Genomic DNA, 27,945 nt, shown 5'->3' on the forward strand with positions numbered 1-27,945 from the left:
CATCTCTGTGATTTCTGCGCTGATTTTCTTCTTCTGGTCTTTTTAAGTCAACAGAGTCAGGCTGAGTTATCCTCATGTGTATTTTACAACTGTCAACCACAGTGAAGAATTATTAAAATAAAAAATGAACCTTTATCTGAATGCATTTCATGTATAGTGAAGTTAATATTTGCAACCTTTACAAACCAAAGCAAGTATTTTGGTTTGGTTGTTATTGCAAATATCTTGGCACAAGGGGTGCTGTGGTGGCGCAGGGGCAAAGCACAACCCACGTATTACCCTCTTTCCTGTCGAACTACTTTTAAATAAAGGCCACTAGAGCCAACAAAACCTTTATTTAAAAAAAATCTTGGCACAAAACTAAATTACAAGTAACTTTTCAGCAAGATATAGGAGCTCTTTAAAGTCAATAATTCCTTAATATTGATGAAAAAGTGCAAGTTATAAGTGAAATAATCAGCCAGTGGAACGAGAAATTGTAACTCTTAATGTGGGAGAAATGTCTTTTTCATCAGCATTAAGGAATTATTGACTTAAAATAAGTTCCTGTTTCTTACTGAAAAGTAAAAGTCAGTTTTGTTTTATTTCAAGTGTTCTAAGACATTTGCACTAAAAACTAGACCAAAATTAGCGTGGGTTTAAAAAAAACAAATAATTTACACAAACAAGATTAATACATGATTGAGGCCATTTTTGTTCTGTTTCTTAGTTTTGAATCGTGACCTCTGACCCCAACTGAAGTAGGTCAGGCCTGCATTTCCAGATGTTGGTTTTGATTCTGTTGTTTCCTCCTGGATGAATCATCAGTGTGTTTTTGGATCATTTTGCTTGTGCAGCCACGCCTGGGAACGTCCTCCACTGTTTTTTACATTAATAGATGATGACTCAATGCGGCTCGCAGTACAAAACACTAAATCTTGGAGTATTTTTGGTCTAGTTTCTAGTAGAAATAAAACAAAACCAGTGGCAGACTCTCACAAAGCTAACTTACACATAACTTTTCAGCAAGACATAGGAGCTTACGTGAATAATTCCTTAAAACTGTTTAGTACTAGTTTCACTGGCAGATTATTTTCCTCATAAAAATACATTTCACCAAGTTAAAAGTGAAATAATTTGCCAGTTAAACTGGTGCTTTTAGTCAATAAAGGAATTATTGACTAAAAATAAGGTCCTATATTTTGCTGAGAAATTGCCCATTAGTTGACAAGTTACTAGTGTTAAATAATTAACAAACAGCTGCAGGCAGAAGTTATTTCCTGTGGTGCTCTTTGGTATTATCAGTCTGTGGCTGGAGGCGCTCAGTGCACTAAGAGAAACTAGACAAAAACTACGCCTTCTTTTTGAAGTGAGGAAACTTCACAGTGCATATGTAATGGGAGAAAATCCCCCCAGAAAATAAATAAAATGATCTCCACAGGTATAAATGAGATGAAACCTGCAGAAAAACCTTCATAAATCCACATGTGGTTCCTCTGACCACTTCCTCCATTGTGTTTCAGAGTAGCCACAGTATAACATGTGGTATCTTAGCAACATTAAAAGTATGTTTTTCCAGACAGGTAAACACACCCAGAGAGCCCGGCTGTGTGGCCGGACCAGTCAGCAGCGTGTGTTCGCGCTGCGCAGGAAGCTGCCCGTCTGCATTCCTCTGCGTTACCCTCTGCTGATGAAGGGCTGCAGAGACGCCCTGGATGCCTGACATGTCTGAGCTGGAGGTGTGAAACGTCGGTCCGCTCAGGGCGACCCGAACCTCCTGATAACGGGATTACGTAACAGCTCTGACCGTCTGCTGGCCGTACGCACAGCGTGTCAGCAGAGTCGGGGAGTAACTCGTTACATTTACGCTATTTCATTCACTTGAGTAACTATTTTTTGGGTGAAATTTTTTTTTATTTTTACTTGAGTAACTGTGAAGTATTTTTACTATTACTTGAGTAAAAATTTCTGGACTTTCTACCCTTTCAATGAAAACCAAGAAATATGTTAACCAAAAATTTACCAGACACACCTGCAGTTTTTGTTAATTGACAGTTTATTGAAAGAAACTGATTTGGCAAAATTTTTGCCTGAATTTTTTATTTTTCGTTACTTGAATTGATATTGATATCAATTCTGACATTTTATGTCAGACGAACTTTATCTTTTGGTTCGTCTACTTATGTAATTTTTTAAAAAAATACTTTTTTTGCTCTTACTTGAGTCATTTGTTGGACGGCTACTTTTTACTTTCACTTGAGTGAAAATATGTTGAAGTATTTCTACTGTTACTTGAGTAAAATTTCTGTTTTCTCTCCCCCCTGACTGATAAACAAGCACGTTTTAACCAAAAGTTCACCGGACACAGACACACACCTGTAGTTTCTGTTAAAGTTTCATGTTGAAATAACTGATTTGAATTTTATTATTTTTTGTTACTTATATGAGTTATTGTAATTTTTGTCCTTAAAATACCAAAATTTCCACTTAACTTTATACTTTGGTCTGTCTGACTATGTAATTTTAAATATTAAATGGTTGATAATTTGATCAGTTACTCAGTTTTTGAGTAGACTTTTCCCCAAACACCTTTTTGTTTTCTTGGGTAAAAATAAGTATAAGCAGTTCTGTTCTTACTTGATTACAATTTTATTGGCTCTCTGAATCTTAAGCTGCATTACTTAGATGCTCACATCAGCATGCTGGCCGCTTGAAAGTAAAATGGTTTATTTTCTGATTTCCTTATTTCAAAATTATTTGGTAAGATTTTGTGTTTTTGCAGTGTGCAGTAGGGGGTGATTGCATTGTTTCTTTTAAGGAAAGTACAAATAACCTGTTGTGTTTGAGTCGCTACTGAATGAAATCTCACTCCTGTGATAGTCAGAAAGTTGAACAAACACAGACTTTGATCGCTGTAATTAATTTAACAAAAGTGTAAAAAGTAGCATGTTATTTTAAAACGCTATCGTTTTCAGAATCTTAAAAGTGTGGCATGCATGTTCAGCATTCGGCACGAAGCTCCCCACCCCTGAGAGGATATCTCAGTGTCTTGGTTACTTTTTGCTTTAATCTCAGCTGCAGATCTTTTAGGATTTGTCTCTACCAGATTAGGAGGCAGCGATTTACTCCTCTTATTTTTTCTTTTGCTAAACAACCTGAACACACCATTTCTTATCTGACAAGAACAACTTCTTTCAAATTTCCTCTAAATTACTTGTGACTAATGTTCTGTATCAAACCCCTGAGGCCAGAAACAGAATGTCTTCATTTATACTGAGGTTAAATTACACGCAGGTTAAATTTACATCCTGTTTTCAGGGACTTGTGAAGGCCAGATTTTCTTGGGGTTATCAGATTACAAGAGAATGCCAAAGTTTGTGGATTTTGAAAACAAAGTTTTTTTTCTCTTTCCACTTCACAATTATCAATAACTTGTTTTGGTCGACCACAAAATGGTTGTAAAACGACAAATATTTTTAGAAGGTGCTGTATAAAACCCACACATTATTAATAATTAAAGAGCCGTTAAATTAAATGAAATTTCAGCTGATCCATCCATATGGTTATTGGGTGAGAAGTGGGATGTTTCAGAATATTATTTACAGTAAATCTTATTTATATCAAACGTTAGCTCAGCATGTTGCCCATTCATGAGCCTAACTCAGAATTATTCACTCTGACTCCTGATTTTGTTTTGTTCTTGCAAAAAAAATAGATGTTTCTTAACTTCTGCAAAATCCAGGTTTCCTACATTAACCCTTTAATGACAAATGTATCATCTGTGATACGATTATTGACCTAGTAAGTTATTTTTATCAAAAATACGCTGCATTGAGTAAATATGTGGCATATATATGTATATACATTTTGTATTTGCACAAATATATATTGTATATTTATATATTGTAACTGTATATATACATAAAATAATGTGTGTGTGTATATATATATATATATATATATATATATATATATATATAAAAAATCCGGATTTACATATATAATAGTTATCATCAAACAGATATCTTTGGTGATGATGATCCAATGAACATTGTTACGACAACAAACATAAAAGTCTGATGTATTAATTGCGATACAAACTCATTTAAAAAGCAAGGTGAGTTAATTTAAAAGAAAAATCTGAATTTTCTGATTATTTATGTTATCAGGCCTTAGAAGGATTAATGATCTGCATTTTCTATCTAAGATCTGATGGACTGAAGAACCTCAGAGAAAAGGAACCATGGAGGAGGAGAGTGAAGAACAGGTCGGTCTGGTCCTCCTGCACAGGGCTGATACCTGGGCGGCGGCTCACCTGTTACCCTGCCTGGGAGGAGCCAGTGGCGTTGAGCCCCAAATATGGACTGGTGTGTCACACTGCCGCTGTGTCTGTTTGAGGAGGACCAGAGGAAGAGGAGAGACGCAGAGTGAGGAAGACAGCAGTGAAGAAGGAGTACGACTGAGAGGGAGACACTTCCTCTCCACCTCCAAGATGTCCAAGATGTTTAAGTCAAAGGACACGAAGAGCTCCAGCAAGATGAGCAGGTGAGTTTTTCCTCTGGATAATAACTGATGAACACAGAAATGTGTGCATATTTCATCTTCTGTCCTTATGGACACTTAAGGAATGTCTTCTGCAGCTTCTTGTGGGATGGGGCTCAGAAAGGCTAAACAAAACAATCGTTTACTTGAAGCTTTCTGTATCTAATCTGACATTTAAATATGTCAGCAGTTGTGTTTCAAACACTGAACATATTAATTAGAGAAAGAAAAACTGAGCAGTAAAGTGTAAATGTCCCTGCACCTTACTGAGAGTGGCTGGCACTGATTGTCTTTTCGTGTGAACAGTGCGAGGCGTGTTTCCTGATGGAAACAAAATGTTCATATTTTATTATTTTTATTCTGCTTTCCAACCTCACAAAGGTTTCAACCTGCTGTGATGTGAACAGGGCTGGGCTGCTTTCCTTTCTCCTTAGTGGGTGTTGGTTCTCCAGCCGTTGGCTGTGGTTTCTATAATTAATCACTTCTTTATCATTTAATGATCGCTCTTCAGCCACTAAACTTCTATCCTTATCATTAAAAATAACATTTTATCCTTTAATAACACAGTTAATATTTCTGTGCCTATACAAGCAGGTGAATCTGTGGATTTCACACTGATGTTTAACCATATATTGGTATTTTGCATATTCTAGTTCTGTCTGTGTTATTCATCAGGATCATAACGATGGATTAAACTTTAATCAGTCAGTAGTGATGTTTTCACACAAACTGAAGCAAAATTGTTCTGGTTCAAGGACATCCAAAATACAAAAACACAAAATCTTACAGAGTATTTTTGTTTAGTTTGTAATGCAAATATCTTATTGCACTTAAGACGAGACAAAACTAACTTACAGGTAACTTTTCTGCTTGATTTAGAAGCTTGTTTTAAGTAAATAATTCCTCAATATTGATGAAAAAGTGCCAGTTCCACTAATTCATGTTACAAGTTCAGCTAACTAGTTCTGGTACTTTTTCATCATTATTTAATAATTCATGGCTTAAAACAGGCTAGCATATGTTGCTTAAAAGTCAAATGTATTTTATTTTTCTCTTATTTTAAGTGCAATTACTTCAAACTCAACAAAAATACTTGGTAAAATTTTGTGTTTTTGCAGTGTAGCATATCTCTGCACATCAGCTCTCAGATGTGATGGAAACACACCAGTGTGTGTATGTGTGTGTGTGTGTGTGTGCGTGTGTGTGTGTGTGTGTGCGTATGTGTGTGTTTTATCTCTCTGTTGCATCACAGTCCCCATTGACGACATGATTTAGCTAAATCAAATATTTCTACAATCTACAAGCGTCACTTTGACATTAAATAAATTAAAACACCAACTTTTTTGTAGCGATTCATTGAAGGATCTTCCCTTGTGAGTGAGGAGGGGAAAGTGAGCCAAACCCAACCAGGGAGTGTTTGCTCTGCCAGATTTTCTAACCTCACAACTACTACGGCTAAAGAAATGCAGGCCAGCCCTTCTCAGTTATGCGGCTCGTCTTGTTCTCCTACTTTCAGGCACTTTAACTTCCCACCCACATCCATTCATGAATGCTACAACTAAATCTTATGTTTTTTTTAAATCATCTTTAATTAATCATGGATTTAAATCAAACAACTGAGAACAGCTTGTCTCCTTACACGGACGTCACACCGTTGCTTATCTTCCACAAATCTTACCAGGTATTTTTGTCTAGTTTCTAGTGCAAATATCTTAGTAAACTTGAAATAAAACTAAATAAATTTTCTAGTAGCTCGTTTTAAGTACATAATTCCTTTTAAAAAGTACTAGTTCCACTGTAGATTATTTAATTTATAACAAGGCATTTCCCCATGCTAAACCTGAATTAATCTGTAGTACTTTTTCATAAATATTAAGGAATACTTAAAACAAGCTTGTTTATCTTGCCGTAAAATTACTTGTACGTTAGTTTTGTCGTATTTTATGTGTACTAGGATATTTGTCCTTAAAACTAGACCAAAAATACTTGGTAAGATTTTATGTTTTTGCATTGTGTAGGAAGATATGATGCCATTGGAAAACACAACAACAACCCAATAAAAATATCACTGAATCTTAAGTTACGCTAACTGGATGCTCACCTCTGCATGCTGGCTGCTTGAAAATAAAAGTAAAATAGATGTCATGGTTTATTTTCTGATTAATTTGTCTAAAAGAAGAAAAGAGATAGAGTATTATCACATGTAACTTCCTAATTACACACATCTGATCCCAATATACATATTCACCAGGTTTGTGCACAAAAACAAGAAATTAGAGACATTTAAAATATAAATATATATAATAAAAAGCTGATAGGAAATGAAAATTGTTTTCAAATATGCAGTTTTGTTTATGAAAGGGGAAGACAAAGTTGAATTAGTGAACAGGAGAGCAGGAATAGGGACGTGTCAAAAGTGACACACAATGATAATTTACACACATGTAGACACACAAAACACATTTTTCTCTACACTAACAAACATGGCAACATGGGAAATTATGTGTAAGCAGCTTAACAGAGACCTCACTGTAATCCGTTGTGTTTTAAATTGTTTGCACTGAAATCATAGGGGATCCTGAAAAAGACCAAGTTTTCACCCTTATTTGAGGAAAACACACGCTGTGTGAACACAGGAAGAACCCTTAGGTGGACTGTGTTTCTGCAGCGATGTCTGACGGTGTGAACTGTCACTGTGCCCCTCATCCACCATGCGGCCAAACAGCTGCCCCTCCTTAAAGATATACTTTCATAAAATTACACAAAATAGTTCTATTTTTTCACCTAATAGATAATCCTAATTGGCTTCATGTGTCTAATTATTTTAGACACATGAAGCTATTTATTGAACAAATTCAATAAATGATGTGAATTTGTTCCACATCATTTATTATGAACTTGAACATGAAGATGCACAAAAGAAGAAAATTAAAAATTAAACTTAAGCAAAAGCACAAAGGAGTGAGAGCATTTCAGTCAAAAGATAAGATAGAAATGAAAATTTGATTTACATCATCTGTCAGACGCCTCCCATAAGAACAACAGAGTAAAATCTGACTTTTGCGCTTTGTTACTAAAGAATAAAATATAATAGTGATATTCTGTGTCATCCCACAATGGGGACATTTAGAAAAATGCAGATTCAAACTAAGGTAAAATTAAGAATTAAGAGCAGATTTGTAACATAAAAAAAACTGTTCGTTATCCAGCATTTCTTCCAAACTGTGAAAACCACAAACACATTCTTCTTACTTTGTTGTACTGAAATCTTAAGAAAATCGGCTCGGTGGGAAGAGACGGAAGCGCAGCACTGACGTTGTTCTCATACCGGATTTTCCTGCTGAGTGAGCGGAACCGGTACCGGCCCGCAGAGGGAGCGCCTCGCTCCTGAACCGGAAGAAACGACAGGAATTAACCTCGAAACGGAAGAAACCCGTTTTTCTTCTTCCTGAAACCGGTTGCTGTGGTTTCTGTTGCCATGGTTACATTAGGGCGCCGTGTTCTGTTGATATTTTGTCCACTGTTGACCACAGTGACAAATAAATATTTAAACTCCTCCTTCTTCAAGCTTTATGGAATGTTGTCATTTTTCCATTGTTTGAATCTGAGTTTTTCAAATTTGAACATTTCGAATGATTCATCAATTATTTTATACAAATTATTTCTAAAAGAGGAATTGCCATAATACATTTTACTGGGTGTTAAATAGTCCCAGAAGTTAGAAATCATTATAATATTGTTGTTTCACGGCAATTTTCAGGTAATAATGCACAAATACATTCTCAAAAGTCAATAAGCTTAAAATTCAAACGAACATTTAACAACGCAACTGAAAGACATCCTAAATACACAAAATAAATAAATAAAACAACAAATAAAATGAGTTATGAAGTCTCTGTAAACAAAATTGTGCTTTAAAAAAAAAGGACTAAAACACCAGACTGAACACTTTTGTCATCCAGTTTGAGAAAAACAATACCTTATACACATGGAAATTATTGAGCTTGTTTTAATTTATTATGCGATCAATTAATTGATTTATTGCTTGTTGCAACAGATTGTGTTTCAGTGAGTTTGCTGTAAAAAGGCTTGTCTGAAGTTTTAATGATTGCTAAGTTCACATTTTAAATTGCCTTAACTAACATAAATTAGCCATTAGCGTAGATAGCTTCACTAACAGCAGTTCCTGTAAATTATATGTTAACTATGAGGGTGTAGTTTTTCTCCCTCAGTTATAGCATCCACACCAAACAGTGTTGTAAAATGACCTGCTAGCCTTTTTAGCCGGCTACTACAAATCAAGTTAAAAATCAGCAGATTCTGCTCACCATTTGATTTTTCCTCTGCTTTTCTGGAAACATTGTTTAAGTTTTTATGTACTATCTTTTCAGTAAATCATTAGAAAGTTGGTATTCAAATTACTTTTAATGCTAGTTGGTCATTACCAATATGGTAGTTTTGTAATTTTATGTACATTTTTCTTGATCTGTCTTTTCTTTTTATAAACTACTTTAGTTCAGACTGTAAGTGATCAATTATCCAAAATATTTACAGTCTGAGCAAAGACATTTATGAAACTTTTAAATATTCTGTCTGAGTTTGGGTGACTGATCAAGATTTAACTACATGGTCTGTAGGATATTTTGTGATTTCTTAAAAGTCCAATTTATTTCCCTGAAGTTTTTTTATAACAAATGCTTTCAGATAAAAACCATCTTTTATCAAAGAAATTCACAATTATTTTCTCTATAAAATGATGCTGTTCATTTGAATGCACTGTGTTACATTGCAAAGACAGGAACAAACCAGATGAAAATATGTAGCATATTTATAACATTCTGTTTAATCAGTGACTGTTGATGTAATTTGAGTGTTTGTAGTTTAACTGGACTCTTTTTGTCTGCAGGTCTCAGTCCATCAATGCAAATAAGCTGGTTACAAGTATGCAGATTGACTCTGACAAAGTGGTGGAACATGTCCTCCAGGCTGAAAAACTGCTGAAAGTGGTGAGAAGGGAAACCTGCTTCAACATAAAGCTGTGCAATTATAACTTTTCATCTTTTACAAGCTGTTTCTGTTTTTTTTTATTGTTGTTATTTTTATTCACCAGGATATTGAAAATGACAAGAAAGAGAAAGAATTTGAGCACCAGGCTGAGATCAATTATATATTGGGCATTGCAGAGGGACGGCTAGAGAATCTCTTCCTGGACATTGGCAAACTCAGGGACATGAACTACCCTCCCATTGCAGATGTTGAGAAAGAGTGAGTGCATGAGAAATAAACAAAGAAAATTTGTTGAAAATTTGTTTGATAAGAAGACAGAAATCAGTTTACTGCAAAAATACAAAACGTTACTAAGTATTATTGGTCTAATTTCCAGTGCAAATATTTTAGTGCGCTTTAAATAAGAAAATTAAACTGCAGTAATTTTTCAGCAAAATATATGCAGCTTATTTTAAGTATAATTCCTATATTTCTATATAATTCTTAAATATTGACTAACAGGTGCTAGTTCCACTTAAAATAAAACATTTTCCTTGTTAAAAGTAAAATAATTTGGAAGTGGAATTATTGTCTTAAAACAACCTTTTAGTTACTAGAAAAGTAAAAGTTACTAGTGGTCAGAACTCATTTCTGACCACTAGTAAGTTTCTAGTAACTAGCAAGAAATTTTTAAGAAAATTTCTTTCTGAAAGTCACTAGTAAGTTGGTTTTATTTTACTAAGATATTTGCTCTTGAAATCAGACCAAAAGTACTTAAGACATTTTGTTTTTGCAGTCTATTTTGCTTGTTTGTTTTAACATTTCTTTTTGTCCTTGTTTTTCCTTCCAGCATTCACGAACTACACAAGCGATGGTCAGCAGTCACAGCTAAATATGTAGAGCTCTATGAGCAAATTGAAGACGTGTCTCGGATGCCCATAATTAACTGGGAGCCTGTTTTCGCCCAGAAGGAAGTAAGTTCTGACCACTTCCTCCAACATCAAATGAAACATCCATTTCTGTTTAATGGTGTTGCTTAAAATAAGCATTTATTAATTAACTGAGCTCTTGTGCTGCTTATGCTGTCAGAGAGCGCTGAGCTCAGAGGAGTATGGCCCAACGCTGGCGGACCTGGAGAAGCAGATCGCTGCTCAGAACATCTTGCATAAAGAGCTGGAGGCTTACAACTCACAGCTCTGCGTCAGCTCTGCTGGCAGCAAGGTGCGCACCAAAACACACCGTCAGGAAGCATTTCCATTTTCCTCCGTCTTACTGAACTTTTGAGACGGATAGTTTACCCAGCATGTTGCTGCCTTGTCTTTCAGGAGAAACTCGCGCCACTGAAAAGGCAATATAACACTATGCTGGTGAGTTGATTGTTTTAAAACCAAACACATTCAGGTTAAAAATAAGCAAAAGTGTTGCTTTCTGTTTAAACTGCAAAAACACAAATTTATGTCAATTAGTTTTGGTGTAGTTTTTAGTGCAAATATCTTAGCATACCTGAAATAAATAGCTTGTTTTCAGACAGTAGTTCCTTAATATTGATGAAAAAGTAGAGGTTCCACTTATACCATAGAAAACTTTAAAAGCGACAGGACATGTTTGATTAGTTTAAGAGTCTGCACACTTTTGCAGTCAGGTTATAGAAGCTTTCTAATTTTACTTTTATTTATTGAAGTTATTTTTCTGACTGAATTGGGCTGGATATTTCTGAAATTAAACGAGCATAACGTTTTGAGCTTATTTTAGCCATCGCATTAAAACTTAGAGCAGTGTTTACGGCTTAAGAGATTCACTGTATAGCTGTATTGTTTAGATTAGGATTAATGTTTATTTAAGTCAAAGGAGAGTATTTAAATGAAGCCGTTTTCCTCCAGGAAAAATCCAAGTTACGCAGCCAGTATCTGACCAGCCTCTACCAGCACATGAGGGACTGCAACAAGGAGATGACCTTCCTGGGAGAAGAGCAGGAAAAGATCAAGAAGCAGGACTGGAGCGATCAAATGGTGGACCCTACTAGTGTTCGCCTGCAGTATGAGGTCAGGACTGAGTTAAAGGGAACAAAATGGGTTTTTGAACATGTATTGACCCTTTGCACGTGACGTCACGCTCTCCAGAACTCCGCCCACTCCGCCATGACAGACGTCAAAACTAATACGCTCCTTTAAAGCTGGTCTAAAAACAGACGTCTGTAACTTAATATTGCTTTTTATATAGTTGATTTCATTTAAAAATGGTGCTGCGTGACCGACTGTACAAACAGAAAAGGATGCAAACCAAACTTATTTTATTTTATAACTATTAATGAGGAAAGATACAGCGGCGATGGATAGCAGCACAACGACTGCCAGCCCTCGGTGTAATCTCTGATTTGCAGTGAACACTTTATACAAGATAAGAAGATTAATGTTCATATACTTTATAAGTAAGTATGGAAATATAGCAATTATCGCATTGTGGAGAAGGTGAGCGTCTAACCGTTAGTAACCATGGAAACGGTGCCCCACCGTCATGTAGCCTAGCATGTTCGGAAAAACTGGTTAGCATCTTGTCTTTTGTGCGTTTTTAATGCTGCTCCGGTGAAACACCGTTTATAACATGTTTATGACACACATAAATCATGTGGTGTGGTTTCAGGCAAGGTTGGTAATTTGATCTTTACGTCAGGAGGGGGGAAAGTATGGGTCTGTTTCCAACTTTTATAAATACCGCCGTCTATGAGCCCCAACCAGGTGTTACGTTCACAGTCTAATTAGCTCGACTCGAGCTAATTATGGAAGCCATGAATAAACGGGAAAAACAACTTTCGAAAACAGTTTTAGTCGCTCTGTTCAATGCTCCCGTCCCTCACTTCCGACGTCCCATGGCTTCTCAAATTATTTAGTGATGTAGTTGCAAAGGGTCAATAGTCTGTCTGCTGCTGAACTGCACAGAAACTTGTAGTAATTTTAGACTTTTTGCTTGTTGTGTAAGTTCCTGGCTAAAGCAGAGGATTAGGGCATTAGGACCACTGGGGAAAAAGAAATATTCTGACTTTAATCTCAGAATTCTGACTTTAATCTAGGAACTCTGAGATTAAAGTCAGAATTATTATTTTTGAGATTAAAGTCAGAATTCTGAGATTAAAGTCAGAATTATTATTTTTGAGTTTAAGGTCAGAATTCTTACTTTTTTTCCTCAGAATTCTGAGATGAAAGTCAGAACTGTTTAATTATTTTTTTTCCAGTGGCCCTAATCCTCTTCGTACCTGGCTGCCTAATTTGGTAGCATATAAATCAAACAACCATCCTAATTTCAAGGCATTGCATGTTGAGAACAACTTGTAATATTCTTTCAATCAGAACTTCAAGAACAAAGAGCTTTTGGATCACGAGGGCAAAGTGAACAGACTCGAGGATGAGGGTGAAACGTACATTTCCCTGAAACACCCAGCCAGCCACCTAATAGAGGTATTGAAACCAAAGATTTTATCTAAATTAAACCTTTTAAGTTGACTGAAAATTAAATCCAAATACATTCTTTACTTTAAGGCCCATAGCAGAGCTGTGAAAATCGAGTGGCAGAAGTTCCTGAATCTCTGCATATGTCAAGAAGTACATCTGCAAAATATACAGGAATTCAATAAGGTAGGGAGAGTTTGCAAAAGCACAATATTGGAGGGCATGCTACACTGTAAAACATTTGAAGGTGGTTTAACTTGAAAACAAAAGTCCACCTGCTGCCTGGAAAATGCAATTTAAGTCGACAAGAAATTTTTATTGGTTTTAACTCAGAAATTAAAGTTCATGAAGTTGATTTAACAACAAGAGACAAGTTGTTTAAACATTGTTTTTTAACTTCATTAATCTTGAATTGTGAGTTTTAACTTAATGCTGCAATTTAAACCAAATAATTATTTCACAATATGCAAGAAAATAAACTATCCTCACCTGGTTAAAGAGCCACATTTCTCTATTATTTTACTCACAATATCAAGTTAAAATATCTACTTATTTTACTTTAGAACAATTTAAATTAATTCCAAATTGCATGAACAAAATTTCTGATCTGATAATGAATTTTATTAAACTTAACAATGAATTCAGCTCAGAAATATTCAGTGTGAACAGGACATTATCCTTTAAAATAAACATTTACAGAAACATGCTGCTAAGCATTCTGGGAAATGGCTCCCACTCCTGTCTGTTTCTTCTTTCAGTTTTTTTAAATGCTTTGCTAAAAACTCTAGTTTATTCAACTCTTGAAAGTTTGACAAAATTAATAAAAGTTTAACACAATTTACTAAGTTTTCACCAGCTCACATTTAGGTTCAAAATCTAAAACTCAGTAATTGATTTGACTTAAAGAATAGAAGACAGTAGACACAACTAAATGTGGCTGAAATGTTTTGCAGTGTACATGTGGACAGATGTTCTAATTTTCCAGCATGTTTTTATAAGTGATAACAAGTGAGTGTCCATTTTCCAGTACGAAAATGACACTCAGAAGATGTCAGAGACGTTGAGTCAACTCAGTAGCACCACGAGTCCAGAGTCTCTAAAGACGAAGAGCAACATCGAGTCGCTGCTGCAGCTTCAGGTGAGACAATGAGAGAAGAAAGAGGTTTGAGACTTACTGAGACTACAGTGGTTTTGGATTTGCTTGTCCTAGTTTGTCCCGCAAACCTGCCACCAACATTGACGTCAAATATCAAATTGTCTTTGTCATTGTGAATTTACATGTGCAAATACTTTATACTGCTGTGCATTCATTTACTTCCTAACCACTGCAAAAACACAAAGCCTTACCAAGTGTTTTTGTTTAGTTTCCGATTAACCGTTTCAGCCCTATCCTGGATGCCTGGGAATCCTAAATTATTACACAAACAGGGATGCACATACTTTGGCTTTTCTAGCTTTTCTAGAGATTTCTTCATTAGAAATTTGAGCTAAAATGAACAATGCATTTTGTGAATGAAGGAATGTGAAGGCACTCAAAGAGAAGGCTGGCATTAGGCTTAAAAATGAACACAAGTAAATGACGTACATCTGTCTCACAAGCTTACTGCCGTATGACAGGACCACCTCAGACGTGACAGATTAGGATTGGGTTAGGACATTCTTCCTCTGGATTTTCATGCGGCTTTGTTTCTCTCCAGTTGGAGGAAAATACTGTCCACACCGCGGAGCAGCAGCTGGCCGACCTGAGGCGAAAGAGTACAACTGTTCCTCCTCTGAAGCTGCGCCGCACTCCCACCAACAAACCCATCACAGTGGTGTCCCTGTGCGACTGGGAGACTGACGAGGTGCAGCCCTGACCGCCGTCAAATACCTCAGTAGTTTCTAAACGGTGGATTAAAAACATCTTTACAATTCATGAGCTGTGTTTTACATTGCGTTTCTATTATTATCGCTGTGTAGGGCTCTATTTCAAGAGGGGAAAAATTCACCCTGAAATCCTTCTCCGACAACAACAACTGGAAAGTTATTTCTTCTGATGGAACAACTAAAACCTTCCCTGGAGTTTGCTTCATTATCCCACCTCCCAACCCAGATGCCATTTATTTTGTTGACCTGTAAGTAACAGAGAGCTGCGCTATATTTAAAGGGGATCTGCTTGGCAAAATTCACTTTTTGAATGTTTATGCTTCCTTTTGGGTTTCAACTGCTTGTAAAACCCAACCAGCCATTTTGTGGCGATAGGTTGATGGTTCTTGGCGTCTGGAAAACGAGCTGTTTCAAAAACCTTCTGAATGTTGAGTCACAATCGATGGGCACTGCGCTGCTACCTAGCAACCCAAGCATAGCTCCACCATGTTTGGCCAGCTGGTTTTATCGCTGTATGCGCTGTACAATGGCTTCTGGAAAAGACAAGTGTTTTGTTGTTGACTTGCCATTCAAAAACCACTTGATGCATTCTTGTTGGTTGTGCAGAAGGCTCCACTTCTCTTTTTCAAAGATGCACAGTTGTACATCTATTTGAAGCCATTTTCACACGTAAGTGTAAGCGTTGAATTAGGGGTGCGGACAGCAGCAGCAGCTTATTAGGATTTAAAGTGACAGCCAGAACTGAGCAGACTAAAATCTCATCATCTAAGAATGATTATGTCCAAAAAATGTAATGAACATGCTTTGTGTAGTACATAGATCTATCCTATCTTGTTCAGTAATAGGTCACAAGAGAGTGAAAGGGTAAATATGACTCATCGTCTCCACTTTGCTCTTGTCTCATCAGTTTGGGCAAGGAGCTTGAAGAAACCAAGAGAAGGAGAGCAGCTCTGGCAGCGTCCCTGAAGAATAATAAACCAGAAATCTCTCAAGCTCTACAGTCAGGTGTTTGTCTTTCACTTCTTACCATCATGATTCAGATGTTTAATCTGTGAACAACGCCTCAGTTTCCACTGAAATCAGATCGATCAGAGGATAATTTTACCGTTTCTTCACTCAGTTCCAGTTTCTTCAGCTCCTCAAGACCCCAAACTGGCAGCTGTGGCTCAGCAGCTGAACCAGCTGGACTCCGACCTGGCCGACACGGAGCAGGGCCTGCTGAGCCGCCTGCGAACCCCGGTGAGCTGCACCGACCCGACCGGAGATCTGGCCAAGAAGCTGAGAGAGCAGGAGGTGAGTCGACACAAACACCGATGGTTTCAGAGGGAATGAAGTCCTGGACACTGGTTTCATTAGAGCTTTCACTCAATGGTTTCTCTTTTCCTTTTTGGAGGTTTAAAATAAAAGCAAGGGAGAAAAAAAAAAATCATAATTCACACTATTATAATTGTGTTTTTATTGATTCTAACACTTAAAATAGAGTCAAATAGAAAATGATATAGATTCATGTCATGTTTAAAGGATTTTGTTAAAGAAATATTCACTGGAGGTACACAGGGCATGATAAAATAAGATAAGATGTACTTTATTCATCCCAGAATTGGGAAATTATTGGAGTAGAACCACTTGGGAACATAGCAACATGACAAATTAATTTAAGTGCATTTAGTAACTAAACTGGAGAATATGCAAATAAACCTGAAGAGCTAATCACAGGTGAGTAGTTGCAGCAGGAGGAAGAAGGCAGGCAGAGGAAAAGAGGAGATTAAAACAGCTGCAATGGGAAGGATACAGAGGAAGGGAGAAATAAAAAAAAACGGTGAGGGAAAGAGAGAAAACTCTGAAACTAACTTAAAAAGTAAACATAAAAAAAAAAGAAATTAACTAATATTAATAATCCAAGAAGTAAACACAAAGAGGAAGCAACTAAGACCAGATTTGGGTAAATATAAAAATATATATATATGAAAACCAAAAACACAGATTAAGCTACAGCTCCAAACACCTGCAGATCATGACGGCGTTCATTTACACCCAATAAACTACATCTGTTTTCTTTGTAAAGTGTTTGTAGAATTTACAGTTCTATAGATGAGATGATCTGATATGTGATCTGTCATTAATTTATGTTAAAAACTAACTGCTCTCTACAGCAAGCTGCCAAGACGCTGAACGCTCTGGAGCAGCAGAAACAGACAGCCCAGGCCAACCTGCAGCCTTTGCTGTCCAAAGATCCCAACGGCACGTCTTCTGGACTCCCGCAGAAACTCAGCGCCGCCAATGACAAGTACGACAACCTGGCCAGCCTGGCGGATCTCTACAATAAGAAGTAAGTCTTTTATTAAGACAAGGAAACATTTGCACAAAAAGTACATTCAATAAATCCAATTTAGCTTATTGGAGCAGGAGCAATTCAAAAACAAACACCTCATAAGACAAGCAGATGTGATTCATATCCATAGAAACAGAATTTTAAAAAAGTTAGAGAAGATCTAAATTGATGGAGAAGATCACACCGCCATGCTGGGTTCAGGTTTCATCCTGTTGCTTAGAGTTTAGAAACTCATTTCTGTAATTATTTTCATAAAAACTGTTGGAACAAGAAATTAGATAGTAACATTTTATTTTTCAGTGATTTACACTACTTAACTCTTAGTAAACTAAACCCTAATTAATCTACACACAGATATAAATAACCAAATTACATCTTAATTTGTTTTTAAGTTAATATTAGCTATGATAAGGTAGCTATTAGTGAACGTATGACCAATAACGTTACGATTGAGAAATGATATTTGATATAAAGTTCAAAATTCAAATAATTTGTAAAATAAGTAAGTTGGAATATGTAGAATATGGGAATGATGCCCCACAAGAGGTGAGAGTGGTTGTGATGCTAACAGCAGCAACAAACGTTGAATTTCTCCAAAGTCTCTCTTATTGTTACCAAAGGAACATGCTGGCTTCACAGAGCTATCTGCTAGTAGTTTGAAGAGACTCAAACTGCTATAAGTGCTAATTAATAGGTTACATCTGCAGCTTAGACACAATTTATCAGTTGTTTTGGATATTTGAACGTATAACTCTGGTATTTAAAACTATGATGATCCTTCACAAAAGTTTTACTTCATTATAACTGCATTGAAACAATCTCATCTGTGATTATCACATGAATTAAAAAACTTAAATTTGTGCGAGGTGGTGCTAAATTTGACAGCTTTTATGTAACAAAATCCATTTGATTCCCATGTTTATGTTCTGATTTGTTGCCTTAGAGCAAATGCGTCTCTCAACCTGGAGAATCAAATACAGAAGGTCGACGGCCTTGTGTCTGGATTCGAGAGAAACCTGAGTGCAGATGGTCCAATTCCTGACATACCAAATGCAATTCAAACCAGAGCTGAGGACATTCAGGTGAGTAAAATCACGCAAACATGTGTTGAGAGGTACAAATCTTTATCCTGAGAAATATTTTAACTGGAGTGCCATCTTTGTTGTGCTCAGCGCCAGCGGCGGTCTGTGGTAGCTGCCCAGGATGACATGATTAAGCTGAATCGGGATTTGGAGGCGACTGAGAGGTTGTGCAGCTCCCTGCAGAAAAACCACCAGGAGTACTGCCCTGACATCCTGCGCCAGAGGAACGACGTCAAACAGCTGCAGAGTCGCTACACAAATGTCACCAACCAGCTGAAGGAAAGGTACGGAAATGACTTTAATATAAACATACAGCCTGAGATAACAAAAAGACTCCACACAAGTTAACACAACTTGTGGGTGTTTTCTTAGGGAAAATGTGCTACAAGAAGCTTCAGTTAAGCACAAGGACTTCCAGAACACATGCCAATCCCTCAACTCCTTCCTGGACAACCTGCCGACAAATCAGACAAACTCCAGCGATGATCTGTCCCAGCTCACTGCCAAGCAGAGCTCCCAAAAGGTGAGGCAAGATGTGAACCATGCAAAAGTATGGTGGTAATAGTAGCAAGAGCAGAGTGAGCTACCTGGTCATGCTTTCTTTTTGTTTATCTGAAAGTAAATACAACGCTTATTATCTTTCCAAAAATAAATAATAATTAAAAAAATCAGTTTCAAGTGATAATTTAATTTGTTAAGGGTAAAACAATGTCCAAAACTATTGCCTCCTAAATCTAACAGTCTAATTTTGGCCAACTCTGTTTAGTTGTCTTAATACACACATCAGAGAAATAAGGTGATTAAACATCCACATCTCCAATTATTCTCCTGTGTCTGAGCCAAAAGAGCTGGATTTGTCTTTAAGGTTTTGATCATTGTTCTCTTCTTCATTGTTGTTCTGACCTCCTGTTTGAGTCACTGATGTATTTTTAGGGTAATTCCTGGGAGCGACCATCTTACCCCTCCCAGAACTGGTAAGATGGCCGCTCCTGGGAACCTTCACGAGTGTCCAGGTTTTCTTTGTTTGTAAACAAAGGCTCTGATGGTGATTCACTTTTGTTCCAAATTCCTAGAAATGTCATTGTAACTCTTTCCAGACTGATCAATGTTAGTGACTCAGTTTTTTCATTTTGATTGTCTCTAGACTGGGACATGATTGGTTCCTTTCTGAGATCTTTTAGGCAACTTTTCAGACAGGCCAGTAGGACAATGTGATGAGACTCGGTGCTGTATAAAAAGAATTGAACTGAATTTGTGATTTATGTTGTAGCGAGTGGTGGATGACCTGAAGCGGAAGGAAGAGGACATGGAAAGAGTGGCTGACCTCTCTCTAGACCTGCAGACTCTACTCAATGTAAGTACAAAACAGAAAATACAGTGCTTACGTTATTAATAATTTGATATGCTAAGAAATTAATAAATTAAAATGTTAACCTTTTTTGCCTTTGTAGGAGTATGAGGCTGATGTTGACAAATACAACGGTACACTTGAACAAGCTGGCGCAACCGTTCCAAAGAAGACCCAAATGCTCACACTCTGTGACGCTGCCAACAAAGAGGTACATATGGTTTTACCACAAAGTTTAGTTGTTTTTTTTATTAAAATAAGTTTTTTTATTGAAAAACTTTTTGTTACAGGAAAGAAATCTGACAAAACGTTATGCCGAAGCAACATCGGAAAACATCCAGCGGCAAAAACAGATGGACTTGGCAAAGAATTTAATTTCACAGGTAAGAAAGTCATAAAAATATATTTATGCCCTTGAGACTGTAACTGCTTGTTAAAGCTAAGCTGAAAATAAAATCATAAAGTGTTTAAATATTTAAAAAATTGCCTTTTCTATCGCAGAGTGAAGAAAAAGTTCAAATGGTGGCACAGCAACAGGTGCAGCTTGAAAACCAGCAAAAAAATGCCTTTGAATTAGACAGTCTGTTTAAAGAACTAGACGAAGAGAAGGAGAGAACGACCGTTGCTCAGGCACAGCTAAAAACCTTCAAAACCAGAATGATGTCACTTAAGAGCCGCAGAGGAGTGGAACGTGTTGAGGAGAAAGAAGTACTGCAATACTACCGGGATCCTAAACTGGAAGCTGATCTGGCTGAATTGAGTAACATTCTCAATCAAGAGGCCCTGAAGCGGACCACCGTCCAGGCAGAGGTTGAAATCTTAAACAAGAAAATCACCGTCCTGGAGGAAACCATTAACAACAAAACCCCTAAACTGCTAACTAGAGAGGTGACTGAGTTTGAAAAAGATCCACAGCTGGACGTAGAGGCTGCAAAGATAAGAGATGAGATGGCAAGGATGAGAGATGAGATCAGAGTAAAAGATGGAGAGCAGATCCAAATGAAGACAGAAGTTTCTATCCTCCAGCAGAAGAGACCAACTATCAAGGAGAGAGTGGTTAAGAAGGAAGTAGTTAAAGTAGAACAAAATCCACAGATGTTGAAAGAATTAAAAATATTTGAGACTGACATTTCTGATGAGAACAACAAGTGCAAGCTCCTCAATGATGAAATCTTTCAGACAAGAAGTCAAATCAATGCGCTTGAAAGAATGATCCCCAACATTCAGCCTAAAGTCATTGTTAAGGAGATTAAAAAGATTGAGGAAGACCCTGACCTCATTACAGAGTCAGCTAAGCTGCGAACAGTTGTGGAGGAGGAGAGAGTTGGAAATAGCTCTTTGTCCCAAGAAGTGATCGAGCTACACAAGCGTTACAGAGAAGTTCAAGACTGGAAGCCAAGAATTGAGATAAAAGAAATTGTAAATGAGATATACCGGATTGACCCGACTACTGAGGTAGAAATTGTGCGCCTCCGCAAAGAAATACAGGATTCGAATAAACAACGTACCGATCTGGAAAAGGAGATCAGGCAGGTCAACACTGATCTGAATACCCTTTGTTCAGAGAAACCCAAAGTAGAATTCAAAGAGGTTACCCAAGAGGTGGTGAAAGAAGAAAGAAGCCCTGAAAACGAGCGAGAGATCCAGAGGTTAAATGATCAGGTGAACCGCCTAGACAGCCAGTGCACCTCTCTTGAAGACCAGGTTAGACAGCTGCAGAAAGAAAGAGATGAATGGAAGGCAGAAAAGTCCAAGATAGAGACCCAACTGGTCAACAGAGAATTAATAAAGTATGAGCCTGATCCACTGCTGGAGAAGGAAGCAGAACGATTGCGAAAAAAAGTGCGGGATGAAGCACAGCTGAGGCGAAGCATTGAGGAGATGGTTTTTGACCTTCAAAACAAATTCCTCCTTTTGGAGAGACAGAAACCTGAAGAGAAAGTTGTGGTGCAGGAGGTTGTACGACTTCAAAAGGATCCAAGGCAATCAATGGAGCATGACAGGCTGAGCAGGAACCTGGATGAAGAAGTAACAAGACGCCGTCAGCTGGATCTGGAGTTACAGCAACTAAGAACGAAGTTGGAAGACAAGGAGCGCATCATCAGAGAGAGTGATGAGCACCAAAAAAGGATCCAAGCTGAATCTGAACTCAGAGAGATCCGACTACGCATCACACAACTGGAAAATGCCCCACCTCCTGTTGAAGAGAGCATAGTGGTTGAGGAAGTGCTGAAGGTAGAAAGAGATCCAAAACTGGAAAGGATGACAAGTGGTTTACGCTCTGACGTGGACAAGGAAACCCATGATATCCTACGTATCCAGAGGGAAATTCGTAGTCTCACTATAAAGCTTGAGATTCTGCAGAAAGAGAAGTCAGGTGAAAAGACGGTGTATAAGGAGGTTGTTCGCGTGGAGAAAGACCAGGCTGTTGAAGCTGAGCAACGCCGTCTGAGGGAGCAGGTGTCTCAGAACAGATTTGCCAGACAAGACTTGGAGGATGAAATCAGGCGTCTCAATGACAAAATCAATTTCTTGATGAGCACCAAATCTAACAATTCAAGAGAAGTGACAAGTCTTAATGTGAACAAAGATGCTCTAGTAAGGGAAAATGACAACCTCACTCGAGAACTTAGAACTCTTGAAGGAAAGAAACACGACACAAGCCTTTCTTTCCAGCAACAGACTCGACTGATGACTGAAAGAACACAGATGAACAGGCAGAAGAGCATTAAGATGGAGTCAGATGTCCAGCGACTGGAAAGGCAGATCTTGGACGAGAAAGACAAGATTCATGAACGAGACAGCACAATTCGTGAGATTCTGATGTACCTGCAGAAAGAGGAACAGGCGGAAACAAGAACCAAAGAAACCAATGTCTCGACCAAAATCACCATTTTGGATCCAGAAACTGGTAAAGACATGTCTCCTTACAATGCTTACCTTGGGGGCCTCATTGATCGCCAGCAGTACATTCATCTGCAGGAGCTAGAATGTGACTGGGAAGAGATAACGTCCATGGGTCCTGATGGAGAAACATCTGTCCTGCAGGATTGCAAGAGTGGGAAGCAGTATCCTATTGAAAATGCTATCAAGGAAGGAAGGCTAACAAAATATGATCTGCAACAATACAAACAAGGCAAACTTCCCATCTCAGAATTTGCCCTTCTTGTTGCAGGTGACATAACCAAGCAACCCAAACTCACCTCAGTCACCGAAACACAGCCAATTGCTGGAATAATGGATACATATACAGGCACCTGCTTTACAATCCGCAATGCCACCTTGCGCACACTGATCGACCCTACCACTGCCCAAAGATTGCTGGAGGCTCAAGCAGCAACAGGTGGCATCACTGACATCAGCAACAAAGAAAGATATAAAGTTAGCAAGGCGGCACAAAGAGGCCTTATTGAGGACAGCCAAGTCCAACGGCTGCTTAATGCAGAGAAAGCTTTCACTGGAGTTGAAGACCCCATGACCAAAGAGCTTTTGTCTGTGGGAGAAGCTGTTCAGAAAGGCTGGATGCCAAAAGATTCAGCTATTCGTCACATGGAGGCACAACACCTGACTGGGGGGCTGGTAGATCCTTCCACTGGTCGTAGAGTCCCCCTCATAGATGCCCTTGCATCCAAAATGATTGACAATTCTATTGCAAGGAACATCCAAACTGAGGCAGCCTATATCAAAGATATTGTGGACCCTATAACAAATGAGAAGATCAACTACAAACAAGCTCTGGATCGTTGTAAGAAAGACCCAGCAACTGGCTTACCTATGCTACTCGCCTCTTCCAACTCAAAATATGCACGTTTCTAGAAATGTTTGAAGTTTTCTGATCTGAAACATATTACAGAAAAATGTTTCTGTAGAATATCAAAAGTGCATGGAGAGTTCATTGTATTTACAGGATATATTTTGACACAGGAGAAACTCCAAGTCTTTTGCCAGAACAAAATAATTGCTGCTGAGTTGCATTTGTTTACTGAAAGGTCTCATGTGGGTGTATTTGTTTATCTTTGTTTCATCTTTATGGTTTAACTGAATATCATAAACTGGATATTTTATTTGGTTGGGATATTGGGACATGGTGCAATACTACTTGCTAAAATTTAATAAATTTCTTTCACTCGCTGTTAAACAAGGTTTGATTGTTTGAAGAATTACATATCAATAAAATTAAGTTATGATGGTTCAAGAGCACCAACTCTTTATTTTGTAAACTTCTTATTTTAATATATTTGAACTCCTTTGTGTAGTAAAGTTTTACCTGCTACAGTGGAAAGAAGCACAATGCTGAATTTTGGAGATATGAGTGGTTCATCATAATGTGAATATGAATGATCAAGCATCCTTCTTGATCATTCTGACAGACCCAAAACCAATATTGTGTGTTATGAATAACTTTTTATCTTAATCCAAATTACCAAATAAGACAATAAGGAATTTATAGCCAAACACTCTGTCAGTTATTGCTTTTTGATTACCTGTCTGGTTAGGTGAGGTATTATAGAATAGATGGGAAGATCCACACACATTCACATAATAAACCACTTCTATCTAAAACAAGAATGTTTTAACTTAATACTTAAACTTCTAATTAAAATACTTCAACAAACTGTTTAACTACGCTAGTAATGTTCAGCTAAGCTTCAAAGTAAAGAATAGGAAGACAGAATCTAATGTCCAAAGTCGTCCTTATCGCCCCCTCTTCAGAATACAGCCAATCAGTGCCAAGGGAAATTAATGGCATTTCTGGATTGGCTGCTCCGCAAATGCTTGCCAATAGTACATCAAGTAGCATTGAGCCTCAGTATTTCATCTTCCAAAGCTGCATTTTCTCTGGAATAAATAAGGGTTTTTTTCTGCAAATAACTGGCGTTATGTTCTTCAGAATAAATATGCAAATAAATTAATCTGCAAATTACGAACAATGAATTAGAGAAATCCACTGTTATAAAAGTATACATTAGGGTGATTACCAAATGCTACATCTTTTCACTCAATCAGTAAATATTTCAAATGTAATAATTTAAATTCAAATATTGAGTTATATCTACTTTCTAACATTTATGAAATGGCTCACTCAAAAAGAGAATGTACCTCTCCGATTGAGCTTGGTAGATTTGAGACTGAAATAAACAATACAATTCATGAGACTGATTGGATTTTGAATATTATAGGTACATATTTAATTGTTTAACAGTCAACCCTCTATGAGTCTTTATTGTCTCCTACATTGAGTTGATGCATTATCATCAATATGTATCAAATCCAGTCTGTTTAAGTCGTGGAGAGGTACGGTGACTGGATTAATGAGGTTATTCAGGTACTTTTGGTGTATCACACTACCATTCACAAAGGGTAGGGCAGTTTTGTATTGACTACCTTCAAAACCTCCTCTGGTGACCACAGTGTCTGTTGCATGGCACTGTCCTTGATACTACAGCTAGTGTCTTCACCCATAAATCTGGCTCAGTGTGGAAGAACATTCATCCTAGAACAACACTGAGGCTCATAAGTTCATTGTCGAGCAGTTGCGCAACTGCACATTGTTCAGGTGGATGCGAGAACATAAATCCCCCCCCCAGGCGAGGGGTGAGAGGGTGAAACTCGCGCTACATTTACCTCATCATGTGCGTGAGGTGAAGGAGCCTAAGGCGCGCTGAAGTGTATGGGAAATCATAATCGGCGCGCCGCCCCCTCCAGATGGGATTTTGGCGCCCCCTCTGGTGCTGCGCCCCTATGCGTTGCATGCGCTGCATACCCACTTTTTGCGCCACTGTTGTTGAGTGAAAATGCTTTCTGACTCATGCAAGACAAAAAATTATGTACCTTTTATCATTGTCAGGCCCTTGAAGTCAGACAAAGCTGATTTCAGTGATTTAAGATGGTATAGTGAAGGTTAGGTGACCTTCACTATATTGTTACACTGGACATTGTCGTTATGGGATATGGCTAAATGACATTCAAAGCTTGATTGTGAGTCCAAACTATTTGTGTCTTTATAGCAAATTGCTCCTCACACTCTACGTTCATTGGCAATGCTTTCTGAGAACAACCGATTTGAAGGGTCACGATGTCACTGTTGATTGATTGTTAGGGGACTTGGTGTAGATTCTCAGTCCCCCCTGACTGTTCTCACACAGACAGAAATGAAAACATTTTGGACAAGGAAGAAGAGTGATTCAAGACAGGAGTGAAAGACCGGCTTGGGATTAAGGTCTTGGGGTATCCTAGAATAGTCTCACTCTTTGGACTTGTTACATCCCCAATCCAACATGTGATAAGTGGGAGAAACTTTATTTATGTGAACACTTCCTAAAGAGAACCACTAGTCACTTCCATGGCTTTATTTTATTTATCACAAAATTTCACATCAAAAGCCATTCATCCTGTCTTTTGCAATTTTCACTTAATCGTGTAGACTCACAATAAAGCTTGGAATCTGTTCTGGAAGCCGTTGTATGAGAGACACTTTCAACTTTCCATCTCAGGGCCAATCAAGGAAAGAACAGTAAATAGAACTATCCACACACCAGTGATGAAAATGTAGTCACAAACATGTTGCACTCTTACTGTGAAAGGTGCTGTATAAATACAGTTTACATAATCGTAGGCAGTGAGAAAACCCAGGAAAGGACCTTCAAAACATGGAAATTTCTCTGTTGAATGCCCAAATCAGGCATTAAATCAAACAGGCAAAAAAAAAAAAAAAAACATTAAGGGGGACAAAATAATTACTGAACAGTGCAACAGCTGTAGAGGCTGGAGTGCTGTTGCCCTTAGAGCTAAAGTACAGCACAGCTAAATTCATAAAGACAATGATCAAGTTACAGAATCAGGTTATGTAACTCCAGTTTATAATTCCTGTCCATGAAGAAGCTACTTTGCTCCATGATGGAACTCCGAAGAAGCACAATGTTTGTACCAGCAACACAGTTAAGCATAGGGGCAAACATCAGCATACCAGGTTGAAAAGGAAAAACGGATGGGTAGTGGTGGTAGAGGGAAACTTCTGGATGTTTTCTCGTTAAACTACCACCTGTTTTCAGCATTTCCGAGAATCCAGCAGCATCCATGTTGTTAGGAAAAAAATGCAAGCAATGACAGTTGCTTAAACATCCTTCTAAATATAGCCTTCACTGTTTCTTTCTTTACTTCATGGTAGCTGCTTCACCTTAATTTGAGAAACCACTGCGGTGGCAGCGTGTCGGTCCGTGTTACCCAGAAAGCAGTTGAACACAATATAGCAACACCAACACTGTGAGTGAAACAATGACTGGGGCAGCCTACTATATAAAGTTCTCGGGGACCATCCATCCATTTTCTTTAGACCCTTGTCCCTTAGTGGGGTCGGGAGGGGTGCTGGTGCCAATCTCCAGCTAACGCTCCGGGCGAGAGGCGGGGTACACCTTGGACAGGTCGCCAGTCTGTCACAGGGCAACACAGAGGCCAATTAACCTGACAGTCATGTTTTTGGACTGGAAACCGGAGTACCCGGAGAAAACCCACGCATGCACAGGCAGAACATGCAAACTCCATGCAGACANACTGGGGCCGGGAATCAAANCCAGAACCTCCTTGCTGCAAGGGAACAGCTCTCGGGGACCAATTCTTTATTATTACAGATAACCATCTGTAGAATACGGAACAAATTGCGTCCCGTATCGGTTCAATACGGGACGCAACATGTGACAGCAAAATACGGGACGGTTCCGTATTTTAAGGGACGGGTGGCAACCCTAAGTATTGACAAAATATTTTATAGTGAAAAACAGCGCCAGTGACTAAATAGGCCAGCAAACTACAAATCCTAGGATACTTTAACAAGGACAGTATTGTATAAAGATTAATGTTCATACTTTAAGTGTCAGTTGGGTAAATCTTCCACTAAGCCTGGATATAAGCAGCGATTCAGAGTCACAGTAAAGATACGAGCAAAGATACGCCAAGAAATAAGATTCAATCACATTTGAGACACAGGAGTATTTTAGTGTTTCTCTGTATTTATTCCTTGCAAAAAGATTTACCACTACGGCGTTTTTTAAATCAGCTAAACAGAGAATGATGCCTTTTTGGCCCTTCCTCACACAGGGGAAGGATTCTTCCTCTTTGGTCTCAGTAAAACCCTTACTCTACATTTTTAAGATCAGGCTACAGGAAGCTTCAACTGGCCACCAAAAGGCATCTTCAGAAGGTCAACATATTGCAATTACGGTCCCTAAAAACCTCAAAGAGCAGCTAAAGTCTGAGCACTGATCAAAGAAAGAGGTAAAGGTCACATAGGTGGTTAAATACTTTGGTCTGAGATGATGGCTTTGACATTATGGACTGTTTTGGTTGATATTTCTCTTCAATTCCTACTTT

At 38.0% G+C, this 27,945-nt stretch overlaps 1 protein-coding gene across 1 annotated transcript; it reads left to right on the forward strand.

Annotated features, from left to right (window-relative positions):
* The first annotated feature begins 4,217 nt into the window (after positions 1–4,217).
* On the forward strand, positions 4,218–23,778 carry evpla (envoplakin a). Its single transcript, XM_015037785.1, has 22 exons — positions 4,218–4,524; positions 9,428–9,527; positions 9,632–9,786; positions 10,358–10,481; positions 10,597–10,728; positions 10,833–10,874; positions 11,388–11,549; positions 12,852–12,959; positions 13,041–13,136; positions 13,978–14,088; positions 14,648–14,794; positions 14,910–15,064; positions 15,724–15,821; positions 15,937–16,109; positions 16,970–17,145; positions 18,092–18,230; positions 18,321–18,514; positions 18,603–18,753; positions 19,501–19,584; positions 19,682–19,789; positions 19,869–19,961; positions 20,080–23,778. The coding sequence occupies exons 1-22, from the start codon at positions 4,223–4,225 to the stop codon at positions 23,392–23,394; spliced, it is 6,165 nt and encodes a 2,054-aa protein (XP_014893271.1). The 5' UTR covers positions 4,218–4,222; the 3' UTR covers positions 23,395–23,778.
* The last annotated feature ends 4,167 nt before the right edge of the window (positions 23,779–27,945 follow it).

This window comes from Poecilia latipinna, unplaced genomic scaffold (genome assembly GCF_001443285.1).
Source record: "Poecilia latipinna isolate Pla-1442-1.1 unplaced genomic scaffold, P_latipinna-1.0 Scaffold25, whole genome shotgun sequence".
NCBI classification, from domain to species: Eukaryota; Metazoa; Chordata; class Actinopteri; order Cyprinodontiformes; family Poeciliidae; genus Poecilia; species Poecilia latipinna.